The sequence below is a fragment of the Giraffa tippelskirchi genome, chromosome 2 (genome assembly GCF_054371585.1).
Source record: "Giraffa tippelskirchi isolate mGirTip1 chromosome 2, T2T-mGirTip1v1.2.pri, whole genome shotgun sequence".
Classification (NCBI taxonomy): Eukaryota; Metazoa; Chordata; class Mammalia; order Artiodactyla; family Giraffidae; genus Giraffa; species Giraffa tippelskirchi.
In genome coordinates, this window is record NC_137276.1 from 166,044,980 (window position 1) to 166,070,689 (window position 25,710).

At 41.5% G+C, this 25,710-nt stretch overlaps 1 protein-coding gene across 7 annotated transcripts in view; it reads right to left on the reverse strand.

Moving 5' to 3' along the window:
- Window positions 1–25,710, reverse strand: part of KALRN (kalirin RhoGEF kinase) — a 683,494-nt gene that overhangs the window by 244,633 nt on the left and 413,151 nt on the right. For all 7 annotated transcript variants that reach the window (XM_081571703.1, XM_081571704.1, XM_081571705.1 and 4 more), the window contains exons 18-23: window positions 22,642–22,791; window positions 20,192–20,306; window positions 15,451–15,566; window positions 14,832–14,954; window positions 3,551–3,733; window positions 2,196–2,314 (exon numbers count right to left, since the gene is read on the reverse strand). In XM_081571703.1, coding sequence (XP_081427829.1) covers window positions 2,196–2,314; window positions 3,551–3,733; window positions 14,832–14,954; window positions 15,451–15,566; window positions 20,192–20,306; window positions 22,642–22,791 — 806 coding nt within the window. The remainder of the gene's footprint in view (window positions 1–2,195; window positions 2,315–3,550; window positions 3,734–14,831; window positions 14,955–15,450; window positions 15,567–20,191; window positions 20,307–22,641; window positions 22,792–25,710) is intronic.

Genomic DNA, 25,710 nt, shown 5'->3' on the forward strand with positions numbered 1-25,710 from the left:
CCACAGACATATGTTAAAAAGAAATAATAAGTCTGGCTGTGTTCCAATAAAATTTATGAACAGAAAATAATTTCATCTATTTTTATGTAACAAAATATTCTTGTTTTGATAGTTTTCACCATTTAAAAACGTAGAAAATAATTTTTAGTTTATAGCCTATATAAAACAGGTGGTGGGCCAGGGGTGGCCTGTAGGCCGCAGTATGCTGACCTCTGGCCTCCAAAGGGACTATTTTACATTGCAAACTACGGTGCCTGAGGCTGAGTGGGTGATCCCAACCACAGCACAAGCTAACAATGTTAAGTGACTGCTCTTCACTCTGCCCAAAAGAGAAGCCCGTGCACACATTTGCAAGGGGAGGGCTCCTTTCTCCCTGGACTCCTAAACAACTCAGTGCACCTGGGCATAGGCAGACATTAAATTTAATGACATGAGGCTTCACTGTAGTGTACCCACGTCTTTCACAAATTTGTATTATAAATGGTCCTTCCTAGCTGGCATGTGATGTGCAATAATATCTAATTTAGCCCAAAGCATATTTTTATACATTTATTTTAGATTTTCTATGTCACTGTTTTCATGGTACTTTATAATGAAAATTCCTATTTACAATGTGTCACATCAGATAAAAATTTAGAGAAAGATTATCCACAGAGTGTTCCTTGTTGGAAATTTCACAAGAAATATTAAAATATGAAGCGTCTTCTCCTGGATCTTTATCTTCATGGTATTTTTTTTTAAAGCAATACATTGTTCTAGCAGTGGCCTTTCCATTAAAGTATAAAAATTCCCTTTTGGAGGAGTTAATAAGCCACACTCTTACTATTCTTGCTCTATTGGTAGATGGAAAGTCCATGAGCTTTGAAGTCAGACAAACAGGAACTGAATCATGACTGCTGTTTCCTAGAGGCAGGTCTTGCTTCTCCAAGCCCCAGACTACTCAACTGTAACACAGCTGATCACACAGGGCTGCTGCAAGGATTAAACAAGCTCATGTAAGCAAAGCTCCTAGAACACTGTAAGTGCTTGGTAAACAAGGAAAGAAGGAAGATTAGAAGGAACATAATCCCACGTGCTTTGAAAAGTTGTCTTTGATTTTACTGCCTTGGATTCTGGCAAGCTTCCATCTTCTCCTTTTTTCTCCTTCTACTTCCTGCAGTTTTTCCTGTTTTTCTTCATAATATAGCCCCACTACCCTCTACCCCATTTTGTTTTACTTTCCATCCACCTTTACCATCCTCTGGCGATTTGGAGTCCCAGAGAAAGCCCAGCAGGAAGATCTGTCCTCACACTCTGTCCTCATTTTCCTCTCTGTTATGGGTTGAATTGTGTCTCCTCTAAAATGCATATGTTGTGTTCCAACTCCTGGTACCTTAGGATGTGGCACTTACTTAGAAATAGAGTCACTGCAGATGCCGTTAGTTAAGATGAGGTCCTACTGGTGTAGGCTGGGCTCCCATTCCAAAATGATTGGTATCCCTAAAAGGGGGGGAAATCTGGACACAGGCCTGTGTTCAGGGAGGATGCCATATCGGTATGGCAGGAGAATGGCCTGGAGCAGAGGCTTCCCTCCCAGCCCTCAGAAGGAACCAACCCAGACAACACCGTACTTTCAGACTTCTCACTTCCTGAACTGTGAGACGATACATTCCTGTTGTTAAAAGCATCTACTTCATCATACTCTGTTACAGCAGCCCAAACAAACTACAACACCCCCAGATGAAACACAAGCTCTGACTTCACAGACCACTTTGAATTTCTTCAGCTCTAAGGGACCTGTGGTCCTATTTTATTTTGATGAAATCAACTACAGAAGACTTCTTAATCTTAGAACACACTTTTTTCCAGCATTACCTGAAAGGACTCTGTCAAAATGCTCTTCATAAAGTGAGTGCATATCTCTGGCTATATGTAACTTTGTAACACCGACGTAAAGGAAGCAGAGTGGCAAGACTTGGTTTGTAAAGTTGACTTGGTTCATTGTTTCTTCTCTCCAATGCCCTATAGTTCTTGGTTAGTGTGAAATGTGGGTGGAAGCATCCCGTCTGTCCATCCCAACCTCTGTAGGTGGTCATGAGGATACGTCAGCTAGTCTAAACTGATGGGTGGCAGTGAAAACCAAGCATGGCCGTGAGGAACCTGCCAGTCAAGCAGAAACTGCCCCCAACCCTGCCCACATGCACACACAAACGTACTCTTTTTTCCGGGCTGATTTCCGCTTCTCTTCATTGACCTCGTGGTTGGCATCCCGGAGCTTGACCTCACGATCTGAAAGGCTTGCTGGGATGATGTCCAGCTCCAGGTCCTTGTTATCCTATACACAGACAGATCACAGACGTCACCTTGGAGATGTTCTGGGAAAGCAACTCAACAGAATTAGGGGAGGCAGGGGACAGGAAGAACAGAGAAAGATATAATGAAGAAGGATAAGAAGATGGGGAATCCCACCAACTGCCACCCACAAGCACTCTTCTTCATAATTCTTCAAAAGATTCTTCATAATGTTTTTTCTAATAAGAAAAATATAAAATGTTCAAGTCAAATGTTCAGGACTAATATCTACAACAAAGGAAAAGAATGAACACATTTGATAATTAGTGTCATATTTCCCCAAGGACTTTGGCTCTGTTTAGATCTACATACACACACTGGTCCAAGGTTGATTATTAACCATTAAAACAGATGTGAAACAGAAATGCATAAATACAGAAGAAAACTTCCATTTGTCAAGGGAAAGTAATAAAAGTAAATATTTTTATTTAAACAAACAACTCTGGAAATAGAAAGCTAAATGACAGAACAATTACTGAATTTTCTAACTGCCCATTCCTGCTTACTTCAACCATTGTCTGGTATTTATATGGGATGAAAACCTCTAGGAAAGAAAGCTCATAGGTTAAAACCTGGGGGAGACGTTAATCCCCTCAATTTTAGTGGTTTGACCACTTTATTCTCTGTTTCAGAGTATGAGTCTATTTAAAGGTTTAAGAACTAGAAATCCTAGGATTAAATTGCCACCCTGTATTTAGCTCTTAATTCATAGGTTACTGACCCCTATTATAAAGAAAAGATTAAAAAGTCAGTCTTCTTTGCTTCCCAGCAAAGAGTGTCTCTTTTCAGTTGAAATGTCAAATAGACTTTACACAAATTGCATCCCTTATTCTTAAAAGAGCACTATTATACATACTGAGGACTCTAACCATCTGCTGGTCAACATAATTGGGTGGAAGACAGTATTGATGAAGCCAAGATAAGGAGTTTAATCCTCAAAGTCAACAGTTAACTCTACACATAGAAAAACTCTGTTCTGTAGCCATAGGCCCCACTCCTGGCCAGCCAATTTTATAATATACACAGCACCAGTCGTGGGGAGTTGGAAGTTTCAACAAGACCCAGCCCATCCAGGAGAAAAACCACACAAGGCAAGTGCTCTGGGTGTCAACAGCTCAGGAAGATTCCTCTGCAATCCCAGCTTCCTTCCACAGTGAGGAGCAGCAGTACTGAGGGCGAGGGAAAGGAAGATGTCCCGCCTGGGAACCCCCACACCTACCTCTGTGTTGACTCCTAGGGCTTTCTCCAGGGAGTACCGGTATTTTCCCATCCTCAATGAGAAGTCTCTGTAATGCTTGTCCACTGTGGTCACCCATTTCCTGATCTCTGTGGCATGAATGTGACCTTTTTCCACAAAGCTATCAGCCAGCTGAATCAGAAGCTTCACCTTCTCCTTTGTTTGCTGCCCCAAAAGACGGTCATAAGTTACTAGCTGACCTTTACTCTCATAACCCATCACTCCATCCCTCTTTCCTTCTTCACAGCAGCCATAGAGACCTCAGAGCCAGACTGCCTGGATTTGTATCCCAGTGCTGTCACTTATAGGTGGCAGGTCCTAGGTAAGCTACTGAAACCCTCTGTGCCTCAGTTCCTTCATCTGCAAAATAGGGATCATAATAGTTTTTACACCATAACATTGTTGTGAGCATTACATGAGTTGACAATGCAGGATGGGTCTGAACACAATGCTCAAAATAAGAGCTCAGTAAGCAATAAATGTTAGCCAGTATGATTACTGATGTAAGAATCTCTTATGTTAATATAGTACTTTATTGGTTTACAGAGTATGCTAATGTCACATCAGAGGCTTGTTTGAGTCTTAAAGCATCCCTAGAAGGCAGGTGGAGGGAGGTGGTGTAGGTCTTACTGAGTCACATATGAAAAAAGCTGAGGCTTAGAGAGGCTTAGGGCTTGTCCAAGTTCATATAACCTGTAAGTGATAGAGCGTATTTGCCTCTTGTCTATAGTTTCTAGTTCTCTCCCTTCATTGCACTGGCTTGAAGAAGGCGTTCTAAACATCAAGCGAGTTGGTACAGCCAGAATCTGAAGAAATCTAACTAGCAGATTAAAGAGTAAACTCTGTCTCTTTCACCACCAGGATCTTATCTTTAGTTTCCTTTAGAGAGAGAAGAGTGAACAAAGCTAGCATCTATCACAGGGGTAAGGTGGAGCCATGGCATATATTGGGTTAATTTCATTTATAACAAGAGGGTGTTCAGCACCTACCCTGACCACACCAATGTGCAGAGGGCTGTGGGAACTGACTTGGGGGGTAGACAAGAGAAGAAAAAGAGATATTCATTTCCTCCCAACTGTCTTTATCCCTAGAGGGACAAGACTTGCACCCATAGTAGTTAAATAACTCAGGACATTATGTAACTGAATGCCAAAATGTAAAGTACATATAGTTAACACTGCAGTGATTTTAAAAAAGGAAAAAAAAATAAAGATGGGCTGGCAGAGGCAGGACAGGTCTCATGGGGGAGATGGGGGTCTATGTACGTTAAGATATAGAAATGGAAGGGCTATCCAAACAACCAAACACTTGCTCATCTTTTATTCTAAGTTTGGGTTTTCAAACTCTAAAGTCTATTAGGAAAGTCTGATAGATTTTAAGAGAAAGGAAGAGTATTTAAATACTATTCTGAAAAATAATCTTTTTTCTTTCAGACAGGAGGAAAGTAGGTCCAAGATTTGGACCATGCTACAATCCAGATAACTGAGGGAAGCAGACAGAAAATCACTGGAGCAACAGTGGAACAGACAGAAGAACCTTTTGTTCCTTATGCCACCACCCTCACCCTGGCCTCTCCAGGCCCATCTACAGCCCCTCCTCCCATGAGAGACTGATCCTCTCAAGAAATGACAGAGGCAGCTTCTGGTTGGAAAGGCAAGAAGAACTTGGCCATCGCACAGCCAGGGCTGCCGCCCTGCAGCAACTCGTTGAACACGTCTGAGCCTCTCCTATCTCAGTGCAGTGGGCTGGTCCCTGGGGCTGGGAGACAAGGGACCAGAAGAACTTTAGTGTGAAGGAAATAAGGTGGGTACGAGGACAGGAGAAACACCTCCTTAAACATGAAAAGGCAAAGAACAGCAGCACTGAGAATCAGTCAATAAAAGATACTTGGTATTCCAAGGACTTTTTAAAAACTTTATTTATTTGGCTGCACTGGGTCTTAGCTGCAGCATGTGGGATCTAGTTCCCTGAGTAGGGACTAAAACCGTGCATTGGGAGCAGAGTCTTAGCCACTGGACCACCAGGAAAGTCCCCCAGCGACTTACATATCATTGCATTTGGGGTTTTCCCCCTGGAAAACAATTTTTCTTTGGTTTTTTTATTAACTTAAAACATTAATTTTGTAGCTATAATCAAGAAATCTATCTTTATATAAAAGTCTTGGAAACATATATCTATTCTCTGCTATTGGTACGGAGACTAGAGCCTGAGATGGGGGTTTATAGCCTTTTGGTAGCAACAGTCCTACCAGAGCAGCTATAGCAGAGGAAATTATATCCTGAAACATCAAAACTGATTCAGTGTCAACAAGGAGAATGGCATGTGAGCAAGAGCATTCCAGGTAAATGTGGAACCCGGGGAAGCAAACAGACAGCGAAATGAGCAGCACAGACAAGGCCTTCGTCACGTGGCCTCTCCTGTCTGTGTGACCACAGCTCTCCGTGGCTCCTAAACTCCAGCCATGTTGAGCTTCGCCTGCCCTCCTGCAATCAGTGGCTCCTCCTCACTCCTGCTTTTACCTAAATGTCCCTCCTCCCCTCCCTACAAGCTGAGTGGGGGATTACACTTCCCAGTGTTCACACAGTACCACACACGTGCTGCTACTTCAGTGTGTATCATCCTGAGTTATTTATGCGTCTCCTTCATTAGACCATATGTTTCTAAGAGATAAATGTGATATCTTACTCATTTGTATCAGCAATGTTTAGCAGGTATAACATAAATGTTGGGAAAATGGATGAGTGGGCAAATATTATTCTGGGAGGTGAGCAGAGCTAGACCAGCAAGAGTTGAAGGCTTACATGGGGGAGAATTGTTGTTCAGTCACTCAGTCATGTCTGACTCTTTGTGACTCCATGGACTGCAGCACCTCAGGCTTCTCTGTCCCTCACCATCTCCTGGAGCTTGCTCAAACTCACGTCCAATGAGTCAGTGATGCCACCCAACCTTCTATTGTCCACTTCTCCTCCTGCCCTCAATCTTTCCCAGCATCAGGGTCTTTTCTAATGAGTTGGCTCTTCACATCAGGTAGCCAAAGTATTGGAACTTCAGCTTTCAGCATCACTCCTTCCAATGAATATTCAGGACTGATTTCCTTTAGGGTTGACTGGTTTGATCTCCTTGCAGTCCAAGGGACTCTCAAGAGTCTTCTCCAACACCACAGTTCAAAAGCATCAATTCCTCAGTGCTCAGATTTCTTTATGGTCCAACTCTCACACCCACACATGACTACTGGAGAAACCATAGCTTTGATTATATGGAACTTTGTTAGTAAAGTAATGTCTCCGCTTTTTAATATGTTGTCTAGGTTTGTCATAGCTTTTCTCCCAAAGAGCCTGCGTCTTTTAATTTCACAGCTGCAGTCACCGTCTACAGTGATTTTGGAGCCCAAGAAAGTAGTCTTTCACTATTGTTTCCCTATCTATTTGCCATGAAGTGATGAGACTGGATGCCATGATTTTTGTTTTTTGAATGTCACGTTTTAAGCAAGCTTTTTCATTGTCTCTTTCACCTTCATCAAGAGGCTCTTTAGTTCCTCTTCGCTTTCTGCCATAAGAGGGTGGTGTCATCTGCATATCTGAGGTTATTGATATTTCTCCCAGCAATCTTGATTCCAGTTTGTGATTCATCCAGACCAGCATTTTGCATGATGTACTCTGCATATAAGTTAAATAAGCAGGGTGACAATGTACAGCCTTGATGTACTCCTTTCCCAATTTGGAACCAGTTTGTTGTTCCATGTCAGGTTCTAACTGCTGCTTCTTAACCTGCATACAGGTTTCTCAGGAGGCACGTAAGGTAGTCTGGTATTCCCATCTCTTAAGAATTTTCCACAGTTTACTGTGACCCATTCAGTCAAAGGCTTTAGCATAGTCAATGAAGCAGAAGCAGATGTTTTTTCTGGAATTCTCTTGCTTTTTCTATGATCCAATGGATATTGGCAATTTGATCTCTGGTTCTTCTGCCTTTTCTAAATCCAGTTTGTACATCTGGAAGTTCTTGGTTCATGTACAGTTGAAGCTGAGCTTGGGTGATATTGAGCATGATCTTGCTAGCATGTGAAATGAGTGCAATTGTGTGGTAGTTTGAACATTCTTTGGCATTACGTTCTTTGGGATTGGAATGAAAACTGATGAACAGATTTGACTCATGAAAGGGACCCAACCATGCCCATGGCCCCTCCTGAGAGCAGTCTGAACTGATTTCTAGTAAGTGACTATGGTGGTACCATGTGACCTGCCGCATGTCTGGCCACTGCTGATGACATCAGAGGTAAAACCTGTCCCATGAGGGCAGAGCATCAATATGCAGCCAGTGACTTCCAAGGTGTCCTGGTCTAGGAGCTCTTACTGAACAGGGACAGGAGCAACATGCTGGGTGGATTTTCTGGGAATGTGGACCATAGAGAAAGGGTTCTGGGTAGCTTGTTGCAGAGCAGAAGTGAAAGCAGAGAGCAGAGAGGAGGAGAGAAGGGAAGCTGAATCACAGTGGTGGTGATGTTAGCCTGTGATGAGCTGACCACAGCTGAACACAGCTGCTGGAACTGTCCTTGGTCTCGGGTGACATCCCAATTTTCATCTCCAGAGATGAGACTATGCTACATGTCTTGTTCTTCCCATCGAGCTGAGTCACTGAGCTTTTCCTGGGCTCCTGGGAAGTCCAGCTACATAGCTTCTGTCTTTATTTCCATATCCTGACATACAATAATCTTTTCCTCTTTGTAACTTAAGCCAGTTTGAAACTCAAATCTTACCACCAAGAAGAGTAACTTATATAGACTGACAAAGTAGGGGTCAGATTGTAGAGGTGCTTGTATGTTAGGCTCAGAAGTAAAGATATGATTCTGTGGACAAAGGAGACTGTGGGGAATATAATTCACTTGGGATTGGAAATTTGGGACTGACATCTCACTTATCTCGGGCTTCTTATGCCCCCTATTATATGTTTTGCTCTTTCATTTTGAATTCTAATTGTTATCTGCTGGTAAAGACAGAAGTTAAAAAAAAAAGAGTTCAGTGGTTCTATTTTTCTTTTTTCTTTCTTTCTCTTCCTTCCTTTGATCAGTTAATATTATACCATCTTCCCTAGTCAGAATGCCTTACTCTGAATACAGTTTGTAAAAAACCAGTTTGGTGTCTTTAGCACATTTGACAAGTCTTCAAAATTTAGCCTTCTTGATATATTCTTATCAGCTCATTATAAACTTTCAATTGGCCTTTCATTGCTAATCTGCCTTGTACTTATTGCTACATTCTTTGTAAGTATGAAATTATTGAGTTCCCTGTATAGGAAAACAGTTTCTTGAGGTATATCTTCATATTCATTTCATGGGAGAGAGAAATTGTCATTAAACATGAAAAACTAAACCTTTCAAAAATGTCTGTTACATGTGAGCTATATTCATTCCTCTTAAGAAAGAAAAGTGAAGTCATTCAGTCGTGTCCAACTCTTTGCGACCCCATGGACTATAGCCTACCAGGCTCCTCTGTCCATGGGATTTTCCAGGCAAGAGTATTGGAGTGGGTTGCCATTTCCTTCTCCAGGGGATCTTCCCAATCCAGGGATCAAACCCGGGTCTCCACGTTGCAGGCAGACACTTTGCTGTCTGAGTCACCAGGCAAGGCCCATTCCTCTTAAGAGTTTCAGGAACAGAAATATGCTCATCTTTTATCTGAACTGCTTAGATTCTACTTTTCTCGTAGAAAGTGCCTGACAAGTCCAGTGTTCCCTTTTCTGGCTATCTGAATTCCAAGACATAATTTAGTTCCACTAAAGCTCCAGTTACTTTCATCATCACTAAATTCTCTTTGTTAAGAAGAATTTAGTGAAGTTTATCTCATAGCTTCTTTCACTTTCAGAGATGAAATTATCAGTTTAAAAAACGACTTTCTCAGCAATTAAGGACTCAATCTCATTCACCATTGCAACAAAAAGAATTAAATATCTAGGAATAAACTTACCTAAGGAGACAAAAGAACTGTACACATAAAATTATAAGACACTAATGAAAGAAATCAAAGATGACATAAACAGATGGAGGGATATTCCACATTCCTGTATAGGAAGAAGCAATATTGTGAAAATGCAATCTACAGATTCAATGCGATCCCTATTAAATTACCAATGGCATTTTTCACAGAACTAGAACAAAAAATGTCACAATTCATATGGAAACACAAAAGAGCCCGAATAGCCAAAGCAGTCTTGAGAAAGAAGAATGGAGTGGAGGATCAACCTTCCTGACTTCAGGTTATACTACAAAGCTACAGTCATAGAGACAGTATGGTACTGGCACAAAAACAGAAATATAGACCAATGGAACAAGATAGAAAGCCCAGAAATAAACCTATGCCCCTATGAGTACCTTATTTTTGACAAAGGAGGCAAGAATATACCATGGGGCAAAGACAGCTTCTTCAATAAATAGTGCTGGGAAAACTGGACAGCTACATGTAAAAGAATGAAATTAAAACACTACCTAACACCATAAACAACAATAAACTCAAAATAGATCAAAGACCTAATGTACGACCAGAAACTATAAAACTCTTAGAGGAAAACATAGGCAGAACACTCAATAACATAAATTAAAGCAAGATCCTCTATTACCCACCTCCTAGAGTAATGGAAATAAAAGCTAAAGTAAATAAGTAGAACCTGATTAAACTTAAAACTTTTGCACAGCAAAGGAAACTAGAAGCAAGGTGAAAAGACAACCCTCAGAATGAGAGAAAATAATAGCAAATGAAACAACTGACAAAGGATTAATTTCCAAAATATACAAGCAGCTCAAACAACTCAATACCAGAAAAACAAACAACCCAATCAGAAAGTGGGAAAAAGACCTAAACAGACATTTCTCCAAAGAAGACATACAGATGGCTAACAAACACATGAAAAGATGCTCAACATCGCTCATTATTAGACAAATGCAAATCAAAACTACAATGAGATATCACCTCACACCAGTCAGAATGGCCCTCATCAAAAAGTCTACAAACAATTAACTCTGGAGAGGGTGTGGAGAAAAGCGAACACTCTTGCACTGTTGGTGGGAATGTAAATTGATACAGCCACTATGGAAGACGGTATGGAGATTCCTTAAAAAACTAGGAATAAAACCACCATATGACCCAGCAATTCCACTCCTAGGCATATACCCTGAGGAAATCAAAATTGAAAGAGATACATGTATCCCACTGTTCACCGGAGCACTATTTACAATAGCTAGAACATGGAAGCAACCTAGATGTCCATCGACAGATGAGTGGATAAAGAAATTGTAGTATATATATATATACATATATATATGTATATATATATATATGTATACACACACACACACACACACACACACAATGGCATATTAGTTAACTATAAAAAGGAATGCATTTGAGTCAGTTCTGATGAGGTGGATGAACCTAGAACCTATTATACAGAGTGAAGTGAGTCAGAAAGAGAAAGATAAACATCATATTCTGACACATATATACGGAAGCTAGAAAAATGGTACTGAAGAATTTATTTACAGGGCAACAATGGAGAAACAGACATAGAGAATAGACTTTGGACATGTGGCGAGAGGAGGAGAGGGTGAGATGTATGCAAAGAGTAACACGGAAACTTACATTACCATATGAAAGATAGATAGCCAGTGGGAATTTGCTGTATGTCTCAGGAAACTCAAACAGGGGCTCTGTATCAACCTAGAGGGGTGGGCTGGGGAAGGAGATGGGAGGGAGTTTCAAAAGTGAGGGGATATATGTATACCTATGGCTTGATTCATGTTGAGGCTTGACAGAAAACAGCAAAATTCTATAAAGCAATTATCCTTCAATAAAAAACAAATTAATTAAAAAAAAGTACTTTCTCAACATCATTACTTGTTGAGAAATGTAAATAAAAACCACAATGAAATGCCACTTCATACCCTCTAGCATGGCTATATAAAGAAGACAGATGATAACCAGTGTTGGAGAGGATATGGAGAAGTCAGAACTCATATTACTGCTGGTGGGAATGGAAAATGGTGTTGACACTTTTGGAAACAGTTTGGCATTTCTTCAAAAAGTTAAATATAGAGCCATCATGTGACCCAGACATTCTACTTTCAGGTATATACCTAAGAGAATTGAAAACATCACACCAACACCTGTACACAATGTTCACAGCAACATCATTCACAGTAGTCAAAAACTGGAAACAATTCAAATGTCTATCAACTGATGGATGGATAAAGAAATGTGGTATATATCCATACAATAGAGTATTATCCAGTCACAAAAATGAATGGAGTTCCAGTGAAGACCTGCTGCAATATGGATGAATCTTGAAAATACGTTAAGTAAAAGAAGCCAGATACCAAAACCCACATATTATATGATTCCATGATTCCAAGTTGCATCATGAAGTGTCTGGAACCAGCAGATTCATAGAGATAGAAAGCAGATTAGAGATTGTCAGGGGCTGAGGGGAGGAAAAGAGGGTAGTAACTATTGATGGGTATGGGGTTTATTCTGGGAGTGATGAAATATTCTGGAACTAGATGGTGGCATTCGTTGCACAACCCTGTCAATGTATGAAAAACCACTAAATTGTAAAAAATGGAAAACAGAAGAATCTAAAGAGTTTTGCTATTAGAAAAATTGAGTTCTTCCAGATGTTAAAATGATTAAGCTTTATCACCATATACTTTGACCCTTTATAAATTTTGAAATCCACAACAGGAATATATCACTTGGATTCTTCCAACTGGATTGACTACAATATAGCACAACAAGAAGTTTTATTTTCCTCTTATCCTCACACAAATTCTCCTTATCTTATTTTTATTCTCACATTTTTATATTGCTATATAGAAAGTACCTTTTTATAGTCAGTGTTTCTTCTACTTGATCTGTTTCTTTGGAATAGAGTATCTAATTCGATAGACTCAGTATATTCTATTGCTCAATTCAATCATGTGGTCCATCATACTTTCTGTCTTGTGGTTTAAGGTCAATTTGGTTTCTATTTCAAATTCACTTTGTTGGTTATAAAGATTAAAGATGGCTGGTTAAAAAGAGGTTTGCTTCTGGTAAGTAGGACTAGGGTAGGGCAGGAGGCTATTGCCTTTCATCAGAAGGTCCCCAGGTAAATTTGTTATCTTGTAGATATTCTCATAATGAATAGTCCTGACACTTGGAAATGATAGATGGGAGGATGAAATCCCATTAACAGAAATAGTTAAGAGTAAGAACAGAGAGAGAGCCAAAGTAAAAAAATCATATTAAATAGAAATTTGAGGAGGATGGGTTGTTGAAATCAACCAGACTTCTTTTTCTCTTATGTTTTCAAATATTTGTAGCCTCCCTTCAATGTATAAGATATAGTTAGGTAAGTGAATAAAGCATTGTTCTTGTCCTTTGGGATCTTGCAGACTCATACAGGAGACAACACTGCCTACACATTACTGGGAGAACACGATGGTCCATGACAGGTGACTTAAGGGCTATACAGACAATGGCTGCAATGCAAGGATGGCCAGATTGTATCCAAGCAGGTGGGCAGGATCACAGAGGAGACACGGAAGTGGAAAGGTGGGATCTTTTTAAAAAGTACAAACTAGAGGGAAGGGAAGGCTAAATAAGGAGAGAAACAGTATAGAAAAGATACAGAGGCAAGAAAATAAATGATGTATTTCTTGGAGGGTAAGAAAATATACCCATTCAGCTGGAGTGTAAAATTTGCATAAATGGGTAACTGAAGATACAGTTGGGGTGGTAAGGTGGCACAGATGTAGATGTTGTTGAGTGTTAGCCTGAAGGCACTGGAGAGTCATAGAAGCTCTCAAGCTGGTTGGTAATATTACCAATGTAGTGTTTTACAGAGGAACACCAGTGAAGGGCAGGATGGACTGGAAGGAAGGAAAGGCTGAAAGCAAAGAACCCAATGAGGGTGACAACAACGTGAATAGAAAGGAGAAAGATAGGAAGATTGTAAAGGAAGGATAAAATAAATTGAGTAAATGATTCTCCACATTTCTACTTTGGTGATGGGCAGATTCTAATCCTAGGAAGTTCTGTGTATCTGCTATGATCCATCCTATGTGAGTAGGATCACCATGATACTATTTAGACTACTAATGATTCATCGTTGACACTATCTGGAGAGGGGCAGATGGATGCAAAGTGGGTAATTCAAAACCATTTTCATTTGGATTTGAAAAGGGTTCTGTGCATCTGCCACCTCCCTAGTGCTGTTTGTTCTAGCTGGTGTTGAAATGAATCTCTTATCTGATTGACAGCTTTTCATATTGAGTGACAAGTCCCAAAAGCTCATAAGTGTGCAGAGGAAAGCTCCCCGCTAAAGAGTTCAGGGTGTAGGATTCACAAAGTGTAAAACCACTTCTGAAATATCTCAGGAATGAGGCTAAGAGTCTAATTTTGTTACAGCAAATTAGAGGGAAATTTGCCATAGCGTCAGAGGGATCTCTGGGTAAGGTAGGCATTAATATGTCCCTCCTTTGACTCCTACAAAAGCAGCTCTCATCCTGGAAGAGCATCTGCCATGTCTGGAAGTGATGCCAAAGGTGGTCCTCCATGGCAGGGAGCCCAGGGTGAGGGACAAGGAAGCTACAACGAGGGAACTGAGATAGATTTCATTCAAATCCAAGGTCCTCAGATCAAATCCTGGTGAGGAAAACAGACGAAAACAAGATTTCCTTCTATTATAGCATTCTCCATCTCAGTGTGAATGGGGGTGTGAGGATGTGGGTATATACACCAGGGTGTGTTTTGCTCCCCAGGGACCCCAGCCCAGCTCAATTCCTGAGCAAGGCCAGATGGAAGTAGTTAGTTCTGGAACCTGCTTTGTGAAGCCACCCATAGCCACTGGCCCTTCTCAAAAGATGGACTTCCCAAGCCATTCAGATTTCAAGAGTATGTGGCTGATATTCATACATACAATGTGCATTCCACATGAATACATTCTTTTGCTGTATTTGGTCTAAAAGAACATAGCACATTCTAGAACCTGGATCACAAAGATGAGGTCCATTCAGAAGCACAGCATATAGGAGTTGAGACCCTGTGTACAGAGCTCTACCCAGCAGCTGCATCTCTTTGAATGTTCAGATTTCAAAGGAGATGATCCTACCTACGTGTCCCCCCTTGGCTCTGTAGTCAAGCATTTCTGTATAGAGGCTGTTCTCCCGCTCACAGAGTGAAAATGGCCAGAATGGGGTGTGCTGGGTGGAGGGGGAGGGCTCCAGGATGCTTCCTACCTTGGCAGGCACCCTGAACTCCCCATATTCTTTCAGCAGTTCCTGAGTCTCCTCGGTGGTCTCCCCGGTGGAGGTATGTGTTGAGAGGTAATATTCACCTGTTTCTTGGATCCAGTCTAGTGCCTGTGGGAGGAAACAACCCACTAAGTTCTCCCAAAAGCCAGCTGTTAGTGGGAAAACATGCCATGCTCTGATGTGAACGTTTGTGGATTGGAGCAACACGATGGACCCAGGAAACCCTGGCATGACTTAATCAGTATGTAGCTTGGAAGTTGATTTATGAAAGTGCCCTTCTCTGTTAGACTTGGAAAAACTCACCAGCAAAGACAGTGTCTTGACCATTAAACTGGGGACTCTTCTAGACCAGGTCCACTATTATCCATGAGTTAGGGCAATCTGCCCCTAGCATCTCCTCCCAACTCCTGTCACCAAACTCTGAGTAGAGTGCTTGGTGAAGGTTGAATTGCTGGTCAGTGCAAGGATTCTTCTTTTCATCCCCATCTCCCATCTCTATTCTGTCTGGTGTGATGACCCTCTTTGGAACTGTCCCAGGTCTTGGTCATCTGGGCCTCTGTATGGTCCTTGTTTGAGACAACTCCAGGGAAAGTGCTGAACATACCTGCTTGGCGCTTCGCTCAAACACCACGTATTGCTGACACTGGTCTAACCGCCGCTTCTTCAATGTCCAGAAGTGCAGGACACGGTTCTCCCTCTGTAAGAGCTCACTCAGGATGGCTGCAGGGCAGAGAGCAGGTGCTGGTCTCAGAAAGGCCCTGATCAAATCTGACCAGCCACTTGGGCCCCACATCCCAGATGCCAGATAACTGTGCCCTTCGACTCTCCCCAAAGGACTAATTCAACGCCAGAAGCAAGGGGTCAAAGTTTGGTTCAGAGAGAATTTCCCAGAGGAGAGCAAGATTGGGGAGACTGGGGGAGGGCCTACTGATGAAGTTGCATCAATAAAGTGGGGGAGAGGATGTCCCCAGGGTAACTTAAAAGTGACCCTGATTTTCTTCACATCAAAGCTAGTCCTTGATGATAGGAGACCTTGGGAAGTATTGGTGCTGAAAATAATAACTAATTCAACCAGACCCTTAGAGCCTGTAGAGAGTGAATGGACTTGGCAGGAATCCCAGCCACTCTTGGAAGTTCTATGGGAGGGCCAGAGGTGAACAGGCACGAGGACTGGGTTAACTGCATGGACAACCATGTCACTTGCCAAGTACTCTGTCTATACAAAGGGCTGTGCTCTTAGTACTTTAACAGCATAGCCTCAGTTTAAAAACCTCTAAATCACAGGTATAGGGAAGCTGTGTTGAAATCATGTCATCATGGAATCATGTCTCTAAGCCTAAGCTCCCATGGTGGTTGGGACCGACCATAAGAAAAGCTAAAGCTATTCTCAATCATCTCTAATGATGGTAGGTGTGAGGATGTGCATGAGGCCATGAAGCACAGCAGAGGCTGTGGGAGGCCTTTGTCCATGTCAGCTCCCTCCCTCTCCCTACTTCTCCTGTTGTTCCAGCGGCAGCTGGCTACATGGATAGATTTCCAAAGTGTTTAACAGTATGTTCTAAGCTTGAAGCAATCAAATCTATTTTGTACTGTCTGCCTCTGACTTCCCACTAACTATATTAGATACTAATAAGATATACAAGAACGATGCTATGAAAAGTTGACACTTATTCAGTGCTCACTATGTGGCAGACACGTATTTTCAGAGTACCTCATTATTCATGGACCATTATTATCTCCACTTTACAGATGAAGAAACTGAGGTTTAGAGAGGGTAGGCAACTGGCCCAAGGTCATTCTTATGGAAAAGGGTAGAACTTTATGACTTCAGAGCGTTTGTTCTTAGCCACCTTGGGATCCCAGGTTATTGGGGCTGTAAAGCACAAGTTACATTGCAGGGAAAAGCCAATTCTGACTGCATGTTGCAACTGTTTCTTTGACTTGCTTTTCATTGGTTTTGTTATTATAATCCATAATGGATTATAATAATAATCCATAATCACCCATAATGGTCTGCTCAGAGAATCCTGCCCCTCTGCCTGACTGTTAAACTAAAGTGTCTTTGCTCAGAATCCTGTCCATTTGTGGATGGCAGAAAGGAAGAAATCAACACATTCCCTGGCTGAGGCTTGCCATTATAGGAGATATTTGCAAGATTAATGGCCCTTATACTTTGTTTCTTCACTTCCCCTCATCTCTGATCTATAAAAGAACCCAGTATTAATACCCCAATAAGACTGTTATTTTGAGACATTATTCTGCCATCTTCTAGGTCTACTGGCTCACGGGGCAAGCAGAGCAAGCTTGGACTCAGTAACAGTATGCTCTACACAGAGGGCACAGCCCAAATTGTAGTGCTTGTTGATGTTTGTGAACTTTTAACGCACTATGGAAGTTTAACTCTCGAAGGATAGAATCTGTCTCTTCTCCCTTAGGCTGAGAACTTATATGGGTCCCTATTATTGATCTCTCCCTATATCTATGCTCTTATTATGTAGCTTTTTAGTTCCTCCCCCAAAGAGACCAAGTGTACTTCCTCACCCCTGACCTCACACTTGGTCATATGACTTGTTTTGGCAAATGGGTCGTTGATAGGACATAAGTAGGGGCTTGGAGTGTGCTTGTGCACTCCACCTTGCCCCTTTGATCTCTGCCATTATCTCCCTAAGAAGTTCTCCTGGGTGACCACTGCCCCTTCAACAAGGTCCCAGAATTAATCCACATGGAGCAGATAAGAACCTATCCTGTAGTGAAGGGGCCAAGCCAGCCAGACCTGCAGTCTCAAGCAGAAGTGCATTGTTGAGCCCAGCCAAGGCAGCTGGTCCCCAGGCAATGCAGTCAATGAATAATAAATACTTACAGTTGTAGGCCACTGAATTTCAGGGGTTGTTATATAGTAATAATTGCTCCTATAAGAAAAACTTAAAATAAGTGGCACTGGCTTTGGGCCCAGGCAGCAAGTGGAAAGGAAATGGATACAGGAGAGGTTATAGGTCTCTGCTCAGGTGGAAGCTACAACTGGGCAAAGACAGTGAGAACCCATGTTACCTTTAGTCTTTTTTTTTTTTTTTTTTTTTATAAATTTATTTATTTTAGTTGGGGGCTAATTACTTTACAATATTGTAATAGTTTTTGCCATACATTGACATGAATCAGCCATGGGTTTACATGTGTTCCCCTTCCTGGACCCCCCACCCACCTCCCTCCCCATCCCATCCTTCTGGATCATCCCATTGCCCCGGCCCTGAGCCCTTGTCACATGCATCGAACTTTAGTCTTTTTGTCTCCAAGTCAGAGCTTTGTTCTCTGAGGTCCCTCCGTGGTGGCTGAGAGAATTAGCCCGGCTTAGGTGAATGTCCTAATGAGTTTCAGGTTTCATTTTTGCCCCTCTTTGTAAGCTTTCCTGAGGGCATATCTGGCCCTGGCCCCCACCAAGATGTGGCACATCCTACTCTCCCTGGGAGGCTGCCACTCTTGGCACACTGGGGCAGAGGTGGGGCGCGCTTGCTCTCAGCAGGTAGCTGGCCTCACTCAAGTCACATTTAGACATCAGAACACAGCCCTTGAAAAATCTGCAGGAAGGGAAAGGTGACATAATGCCAGCCACCCACAGGGCCCCTCAGCTGCAAACAGGATAGCACATCTGGAAAAGGAACCCTTCTGCCCTCTTCTCTGTAGGGAACTTTGATTCCTAAGTTTTAATTCTTTCTGGTGTCCTCTGATCTTGCCACCTCCTGAGCTCCTTAAGCAGGAGAGAGGCCCGTCCTAAAAGAGGTCCAAGCTTCCCATTGTCCCCTTAGCAGCTTGCCAAGCCTGTATCACTTCCCTCCCTAGCCCTGGTCTCCGGGGTTGTATTGCTCTGCTGTGTCAAGATGACATTTGTTAAATTCTTCACCCACTCAAAGGCTAATTTCTGTAAGGTCCAGAGTAAGTGATTCCACCAATAATGATTTAAGCTTAATGTTGGTCAGCAAATGAACAATTTTAAAGGTTACTGATTTTTTTCCATACAACTGTAGACTTTATAGAATTCAGAGAAACATTGAAGATTATCTAGACCAGTACTTATCTAAATTTTACGTGCACACAAATCACCTGGTTCTGGTGGGATGGAGGAGCTCTTGCCAAAAAGGAGGTTCTGATTCTGCAGGTTTAAGTGGGGCATGAGATAATGTTTATTATAAGCTCCCAAGTGTTGTCAGTGGTACTGGTCTGGGGCCCATATTTTGAGCAGCAAGAATTTACACATCCTCCTTCATTTTTCAATGAGAAAACTGAAATTTCTAAAACTTAAGCAGTAAGTAATAAAACTAGGTGGCTCAGGGGTAAAAAACCTGCCTGTCAATGCAGGTAACTCAGGAGACTTGGGTTTGATTCCTGGGTTGGAAAGAGCCCCTGGAGGAGGAAATGGCAACTCACTTCAGGATTCTTGCCTGGAAAATCCTAGGGACAGAGGAGCTGGTAGGCTACAGTCCATGGGGTTGCAAAGAGTCAGACACGACTGAGCATGCAGCACATTGTACACTGCAACAAAACCAGGATTGGAATGCGGTTTTATGACTCCCAGTCCATGTCTCATTCTCAGGCTGTAAGGTAACTCAATCTTGTGCCATTCAATATGGTAGCCATGTTTGGCTATGACACTTAAAGTAATTAATAGTCAGTGGGAGTAACTAGGCACATTTCAACGGCTCAAAAGTCACATGTGACCAGTGGCTATGATACTGCACAGTGTAGATATGTAGAGATTATTTGTTATTTCTCTTAGCATTGTTCTAAACTCTAAGAGAGTCCCTTGGACTGCAAGGAGATCCAACCAGTCCATCCTAAAGGAGATCAGTCCTGAGTGTTCATTGGAAGGACTGATGTTGAAGCTGAAACTCCAATACTTTGGGCACCTGATGTGAAGAGCTGCCTCATTTGAAAAGACCCTCCTGCTGGCAAAGATTGAAGGCAGGAGGAGAAGGGGACAACAGAGGATGAGATGGTTGGATGGCATCACCGACTCAATGGACATGAGTTTGGGTGAACTCCAGGAGTTGGTGATGGACAGGGAGGCCTGGTGTGCTGCAGTCCATGGGGTTGCAAAGACTCGGACACGACTGAACTGAACTGAACTGAACTGAAACTCTAAGATGAAGCAAAATATATTTGGAGAAATTTTATAGTCATTTTTCCATTCCAAATTTTGATGCATGATGAATTGCCACTGTCCATACCATCCCACATCACACTTTTTCTTATCTAAGGAGAAGAATCAGGAAATCTGAGGTCACATGAAGACCAGTACCAAGCTCTGGTCCATGTGGCTGGAGTGGCTTCAGGTTGGCAAGGCTCACACTGACCTTTCACTTGCTGTTCGGGTCCTCGGGTGTGGCTGGCAGCACTGGGCATGCTGACGTTGTTCCTATGGATGTACTTGAGAAAGACCTCAGCATTCCGCCGTGCCAGGGTGCAGGCCTGAAAGAGACAAAGTATGAAGTCCCACACATAAGTCCCAGTCCAGAGGTGCACATGATATAAGACACCAGAGAAGGGATGCTGGCAATGAGGCTTCTGGGGCTCTGGGTGAGCAGAGTCCTGGAGGCCAACTGGAGCAACATGGATGTTCCAGTTCTAATGGAAGAGGTTCACTTATTCTTTTAAGTGAAAAGCTTAAAAAAGAAAAGTTCCCTGTTCCTCTCCCCTTTCCATCACAAGCGAAAAAAGAAATCAGCTACTCCTTGACTACTACATGTATTGATTCAGCATGACCACCATCACTTTCAGGCTGATTTCCCTCTGCTACATATAAGAGTGCCTCGTATATGACCTTGGTGTAAGCCACTTTAACATTAGCTTAATTTAGACTCAAGAAAGCAAATTTAGTAATCAAACCTATTAACCACACGTTCCAAATATAAATGGAAATTACCCACATTTTAGAAACATATTTGTCTATAAAACTCACCTCCACCTCAATAACATCCTATTGCTGGGCACAATATATCATGTAAAAGAGTAAGAGCCATTATACCACCCCTTTAAGGCTCACAAGAGCAGTGGGTGGCAGAGAGGACAGGTTTGTCCCATGCTGCTGTACCGGAAGGAGGCTGGGGCCCAGCAACGGCAGGAGTCATGAGCAAGTCAGGACTAGAATCTAGGCCTACTGATAGAGTGCTTCTAGTTTCTTTCAAGACCAGAAATTCTCTGAAATTTCTTTACAAACCCAGTATTTTCCCTGTTGGTAGAAGTAACACATGCTAGTCCATTAATTTTCAGTCCACAGCTTTCAGAACTAAATTATCTCTTAACAAAATTGTTAACTTCTAAACTTTTTTATACTTAGCATCTGATTCTACAAATCATATGGTAAAAACTAAGCTGTTTTATATTTAGCATCTGATTCTATAAATCGCATGGTAAAAAATTATTTTAAATGTTGGTTTTGCAATAACGGTTTCTGGGAGCTCTGGTAAGATTGCTCATGGTCCTACCACCCTGAGGCCCATGAATTGAACAGTGGTCCAAAGCTAAAGAATCCAAAATACATCAACTAAAGTATACAGAGAGCTTGATCTTCTGTCCATTGGGCTTGTAATTCCCACAACAACAGAGTTTCTCAACTATGGTTTTAGGCACATATGGAAAACATCAGAACATTTTTTTTCCTTCTTCAAAAAAATCCTTTAATTTTATGAAGAAATACCTTTATACCTCTATTTAAAAACTTTGACATGCTCTACTTACATTGTTTCATTTGAAACTTTGTTTTATCAGAGGGAAGACTTTTAAAATCATCTTAAGCCCTATATGGAAGAATTTCTATTTAATCTTATTAGTAAGAACCAATTACTAAGGGTTCTGATCAAATGCAGGTGCAGATACTAGATAGACGGGAGGAGAGCAGCAGGAGGACATCTTTAAAAAAGAGTAAAAATAAAACTTAGAGAGGTGGTCGGGTAGAGAAAATCCCTAATAAAACAAAAGCAGTTAATTACAGAACTGTAGAAAACCAGTGGCAACACGTTAGGGTATAAAAATTCTCTAGTGTGCTTTCAGAAACCTGAAAGGAAGCAGAACCTGAAAGCAAGGAGTTTGAGAGTAAATGGAGCCTTTGGAAAAGTTTTCACACTGAAGGCTCTGTCAGAGAGAAGATCAAAGGCAGAAGGAAAGAGGCTTAGGAGGTCTTTCCACACCAGCTGAAAGCTGTTCAGATCTGGACTGTGTTTCCCTCCTGGGAAGCTAGGTATTTCTCTCTTCATACACAGAATAAACAGTGTCACATTTATTGGTAATTGGTAATTGTTAGATTGATAAATAAATGTCTAAACATATTTTTTTAAAATTCTTGCCCTAAATTTTGTGTCATCCAGTTATAAAAGATGTATTTTAATAGTTTTCTATCTAGGCTTGTATATTTAAATTAAAATATTTTTATAGATAAAACATAACTAAGTGAAAGTATGTATTTTTCTCAGTAAACATCAATGGGATACCAGGATATTTGTACATAGCACCAGCAGAAATGGAGCATTCTAATTACCTAATTATACAAAAAGTGTTGAGAGAAATAATGTTTGAAGTGTAACTTTTCAACCTTTCAAACGTGCTCTCTACAAATGCCTCCTTTTAGATAAGAAACTAGAAAATACAGGGGTATGGGAAGCCCACATGAAGCAGTGAGAGAGAGAGAGAAAGAAAGAGACAGAGACAGAAAGGAGGAGAAAGGGAAAGAGGAAGGGGAGGAGGAGGAGACAGAGTAGATGAAAAACAAGGCTAAAGTCCCAGAACTTGGATGACAATGTGCTCTGACCTTAAGAAAGGCTTCCTTTTGTTCCAAATGTTTACTGATGAGTGGAATGACGTGGTCGATCTCTGCTGCTGGCCCCAATTTATCTCGTCCACCACACCAGTCCTCATCTCTTCGGTATTCTTGCTCTAAGCTCTCCAGGACACTACAGACCTAATGAATCATGGATGAAAAGGCTCAGTAATTGTTTAAGAAGTATTTTATAAGGACCATTAGCTTAGAGACCCCTATTGTAAGTGACATTTTTCATTCCAAATCCAATTTGTGGCCTTAGGTGTGCAGTACCCCTGAGATGTCTAAGAAAAAGTCCAGGAGGCAGTGAGAATCCAGTGTCTGGAGCTTGGAAGACAGATTACAACTGAGCTATGGACTTTGGAATCATTTTCTGAGAGCTGATGGTTGAAGGCTACAGGGATTGATGACATCACCTAGGGATAGTGTACACAGCAAGAAAGGAGGAAAGACTAGTAATTTGGGGAGTTTCAAAGTGTTTTTATATATTAAATTACTATAATCTTATGATAACCTATGAATTAGGTAGAACAGAAAAAGGAGGTTTGGGGAAGATATTTGGGTTGCCCAGCCATCTGTACTTGTCCTACAGGAAGTAGCCTCAAGTAGAGGTAAAGGAGGAAGTTGCCTATGTTGTGTGACTTATGGACCATAAGTGAATGCCATCTTTCCCCTCCCTGGGAAAAATATTCCAGCAAAAATATTTCAAGGTGCTACCATAAGGCAATGACATCTCCAGGCCTGCTATTGCAAAATGTACATTTCCTTCAGAGGAGTAACAAATTTGGGTTAACTTAAAAGATAGTTAAGATGGTTTTTCAGTTCTAAAATGTCTGGGAGGCCATGCTCTAATTGACTTTATATACAAATTCAAAAGACCAAAAGCATTTCATACGGGGCTTGGAAGGATAGTGAGGTTGAGTGCATCAGGAGGAGACACAGCGCAGCCTAGTGTCAGGGATTAAGGAAGGATGCAGAAAATAGAAACCATTTCTATACTTTCCTTCAACAATCTATGGTTACCTGCCTGGCTAGGGCAGCAGGGGAAAGTGGCTCTAACTATCCTTGACCTCCTCTATCTGAGAAAGTCATCTCTTTTGGTAAACGACGTGGCATTGGATAGGATGCTTTATGAGTTATGAACTGAACTGAAAAATAAGCTGAAAGATGTCCAAAGCAGAACACTCCCATTGCCAACATGCTTCCCATGTCATGAGAAGGCCTATCCCTGAAATCTAGCTAGTTTCTTTAGCACCACACATTTCTCTTGAGGCAAGGCCTCAAAACAAGCAGGAGGCTCACATCTTGAGAGAAAACAGATTATACACATGCAACAACTTTAAGAGAATGAGTGCTTAACAACTGTTCCAAGGTAGTATTGGTTTTAAAACCAATCAATTCGGGAGCTAGAAGAAATGGAAAGATTACCCAGTATAAGTCATTTAATTTAATAGGTGAAGAATCAAAAATCTAGAGAGATAAAGTGACCTTTGGTAAGGCCAGTTCAGGGTCAAATTTCCTGACGCTTAATCTAGTGTTTTGTCCCCTTCAGCATCTTGAGCCGTCTCAAATTAAAAACTGTATATGATATTACAAAGGGATTAAGCCTCATTTTTTTCATATGGATAGTCAGTTGTCCAGCACCATTTGTTAAAAAAACTTTACTTGTTGAATTGTTTTTTCAAGAATCGATTGACTGTATATATGCGGGTCTACTTCTGGAACTTCTACTCTGTTCCATCGTGTCTGTTCTCACACCAATACAATTTTGTCTTGATCACTACAGCTTTAGAGTCAAAGTCAGGTAGTATCAAGCCTCCAATGTTGTTCTTTGTCAAGATTGTTTTTGGCTATTCTAGGTTCTTCACACATCCATGTAAATCTTAAAATTAGCATATCAATTTCTATTTTTAAAAAAAGCTCGCTGAGGTGTGACTGGGCTGTGCTTAATTTATAAATCAACTGGAGAAGCTCTTTATTATGTTAGCCTGCTGCTCTCACTTCTGAGGCCATCTGAGACACCATCTCTCTGAAATGCTTGAAAGGAGGACTGAGAGAAGGTGTAAAGATGAATGCTGGCTGCAGGGCCCACTGACAGACAGGTTACATCCACTCTGAGATAGACTTTCCCATGGTCCCTTTAAACGTTTCTCTGATCTGTTTCTACCAGGGAGCTATTGATTAAAATTACTCCTGTCTTAAACCTCTGTTTCATGAAAAGAGTCCCATAACAGCACCCAAATCATTTAAAAATCCTCTTAACCCTTGTGCATATTACTGTACAGATATATTAATAATGAGTTTGCAACTTTATGGCCCTGAAGTAGGTATCTCCTGCTTTTTCTTCCACAGCTGCACCATCCTACTGGTTAGGCTCACAGTTCTCTAATGACAGAGAGCAGTGTTTCCTGTACTAGACTGGGAATCCCATGAATGAAAGAACTGTGTTTTTCAAGCAGTGCACAGTTCCCTATTGTGGTAGATTAAACTGTGTTCAGTAACTCATCACTCTCTTTTCACAAGCCTTACAGGAGGCGTACTTCACTATGGCTTGGCCACGTGACTTGTTTTGGCCGAAAGGATGTTACAGCATGTGACACAGGCAAACTTGAAATGCACTCGCACAGTAGATTTTGGGCTCTTGCATCCCTGCCTTTCACCGTAAATGTGGCTCAAATAGCTGCCAGTCAAGAAGGAAGAGAAATACAGGAACAGATCTAGACTCAACCTGTAACTTGGAGCCTAGTTTTACTATGCTCAGCCAAGATCAGCTGAATACTAGATACCTAAGCAAAAATAGATGTTTATTGTTTTACACCACTGGGTTTGGGGGTGATTTGTTACACAGCATTATTGTGGCCAGGGCTAACTGGTACATCACTCAATCCTAGCATTCAGCATATGCCCACCTAATTTCTACTTCAGCACCTACATCTAGTGAGTGTGAGAAACTTATAAGAAACAAACATGGTCCACTCCTTTAATGGAAATAATTATACGGAAGCAAACCATGGTGTTTCCACAAATCATTCTTGTACTCTCATTGGCTAGTGCTGAGAG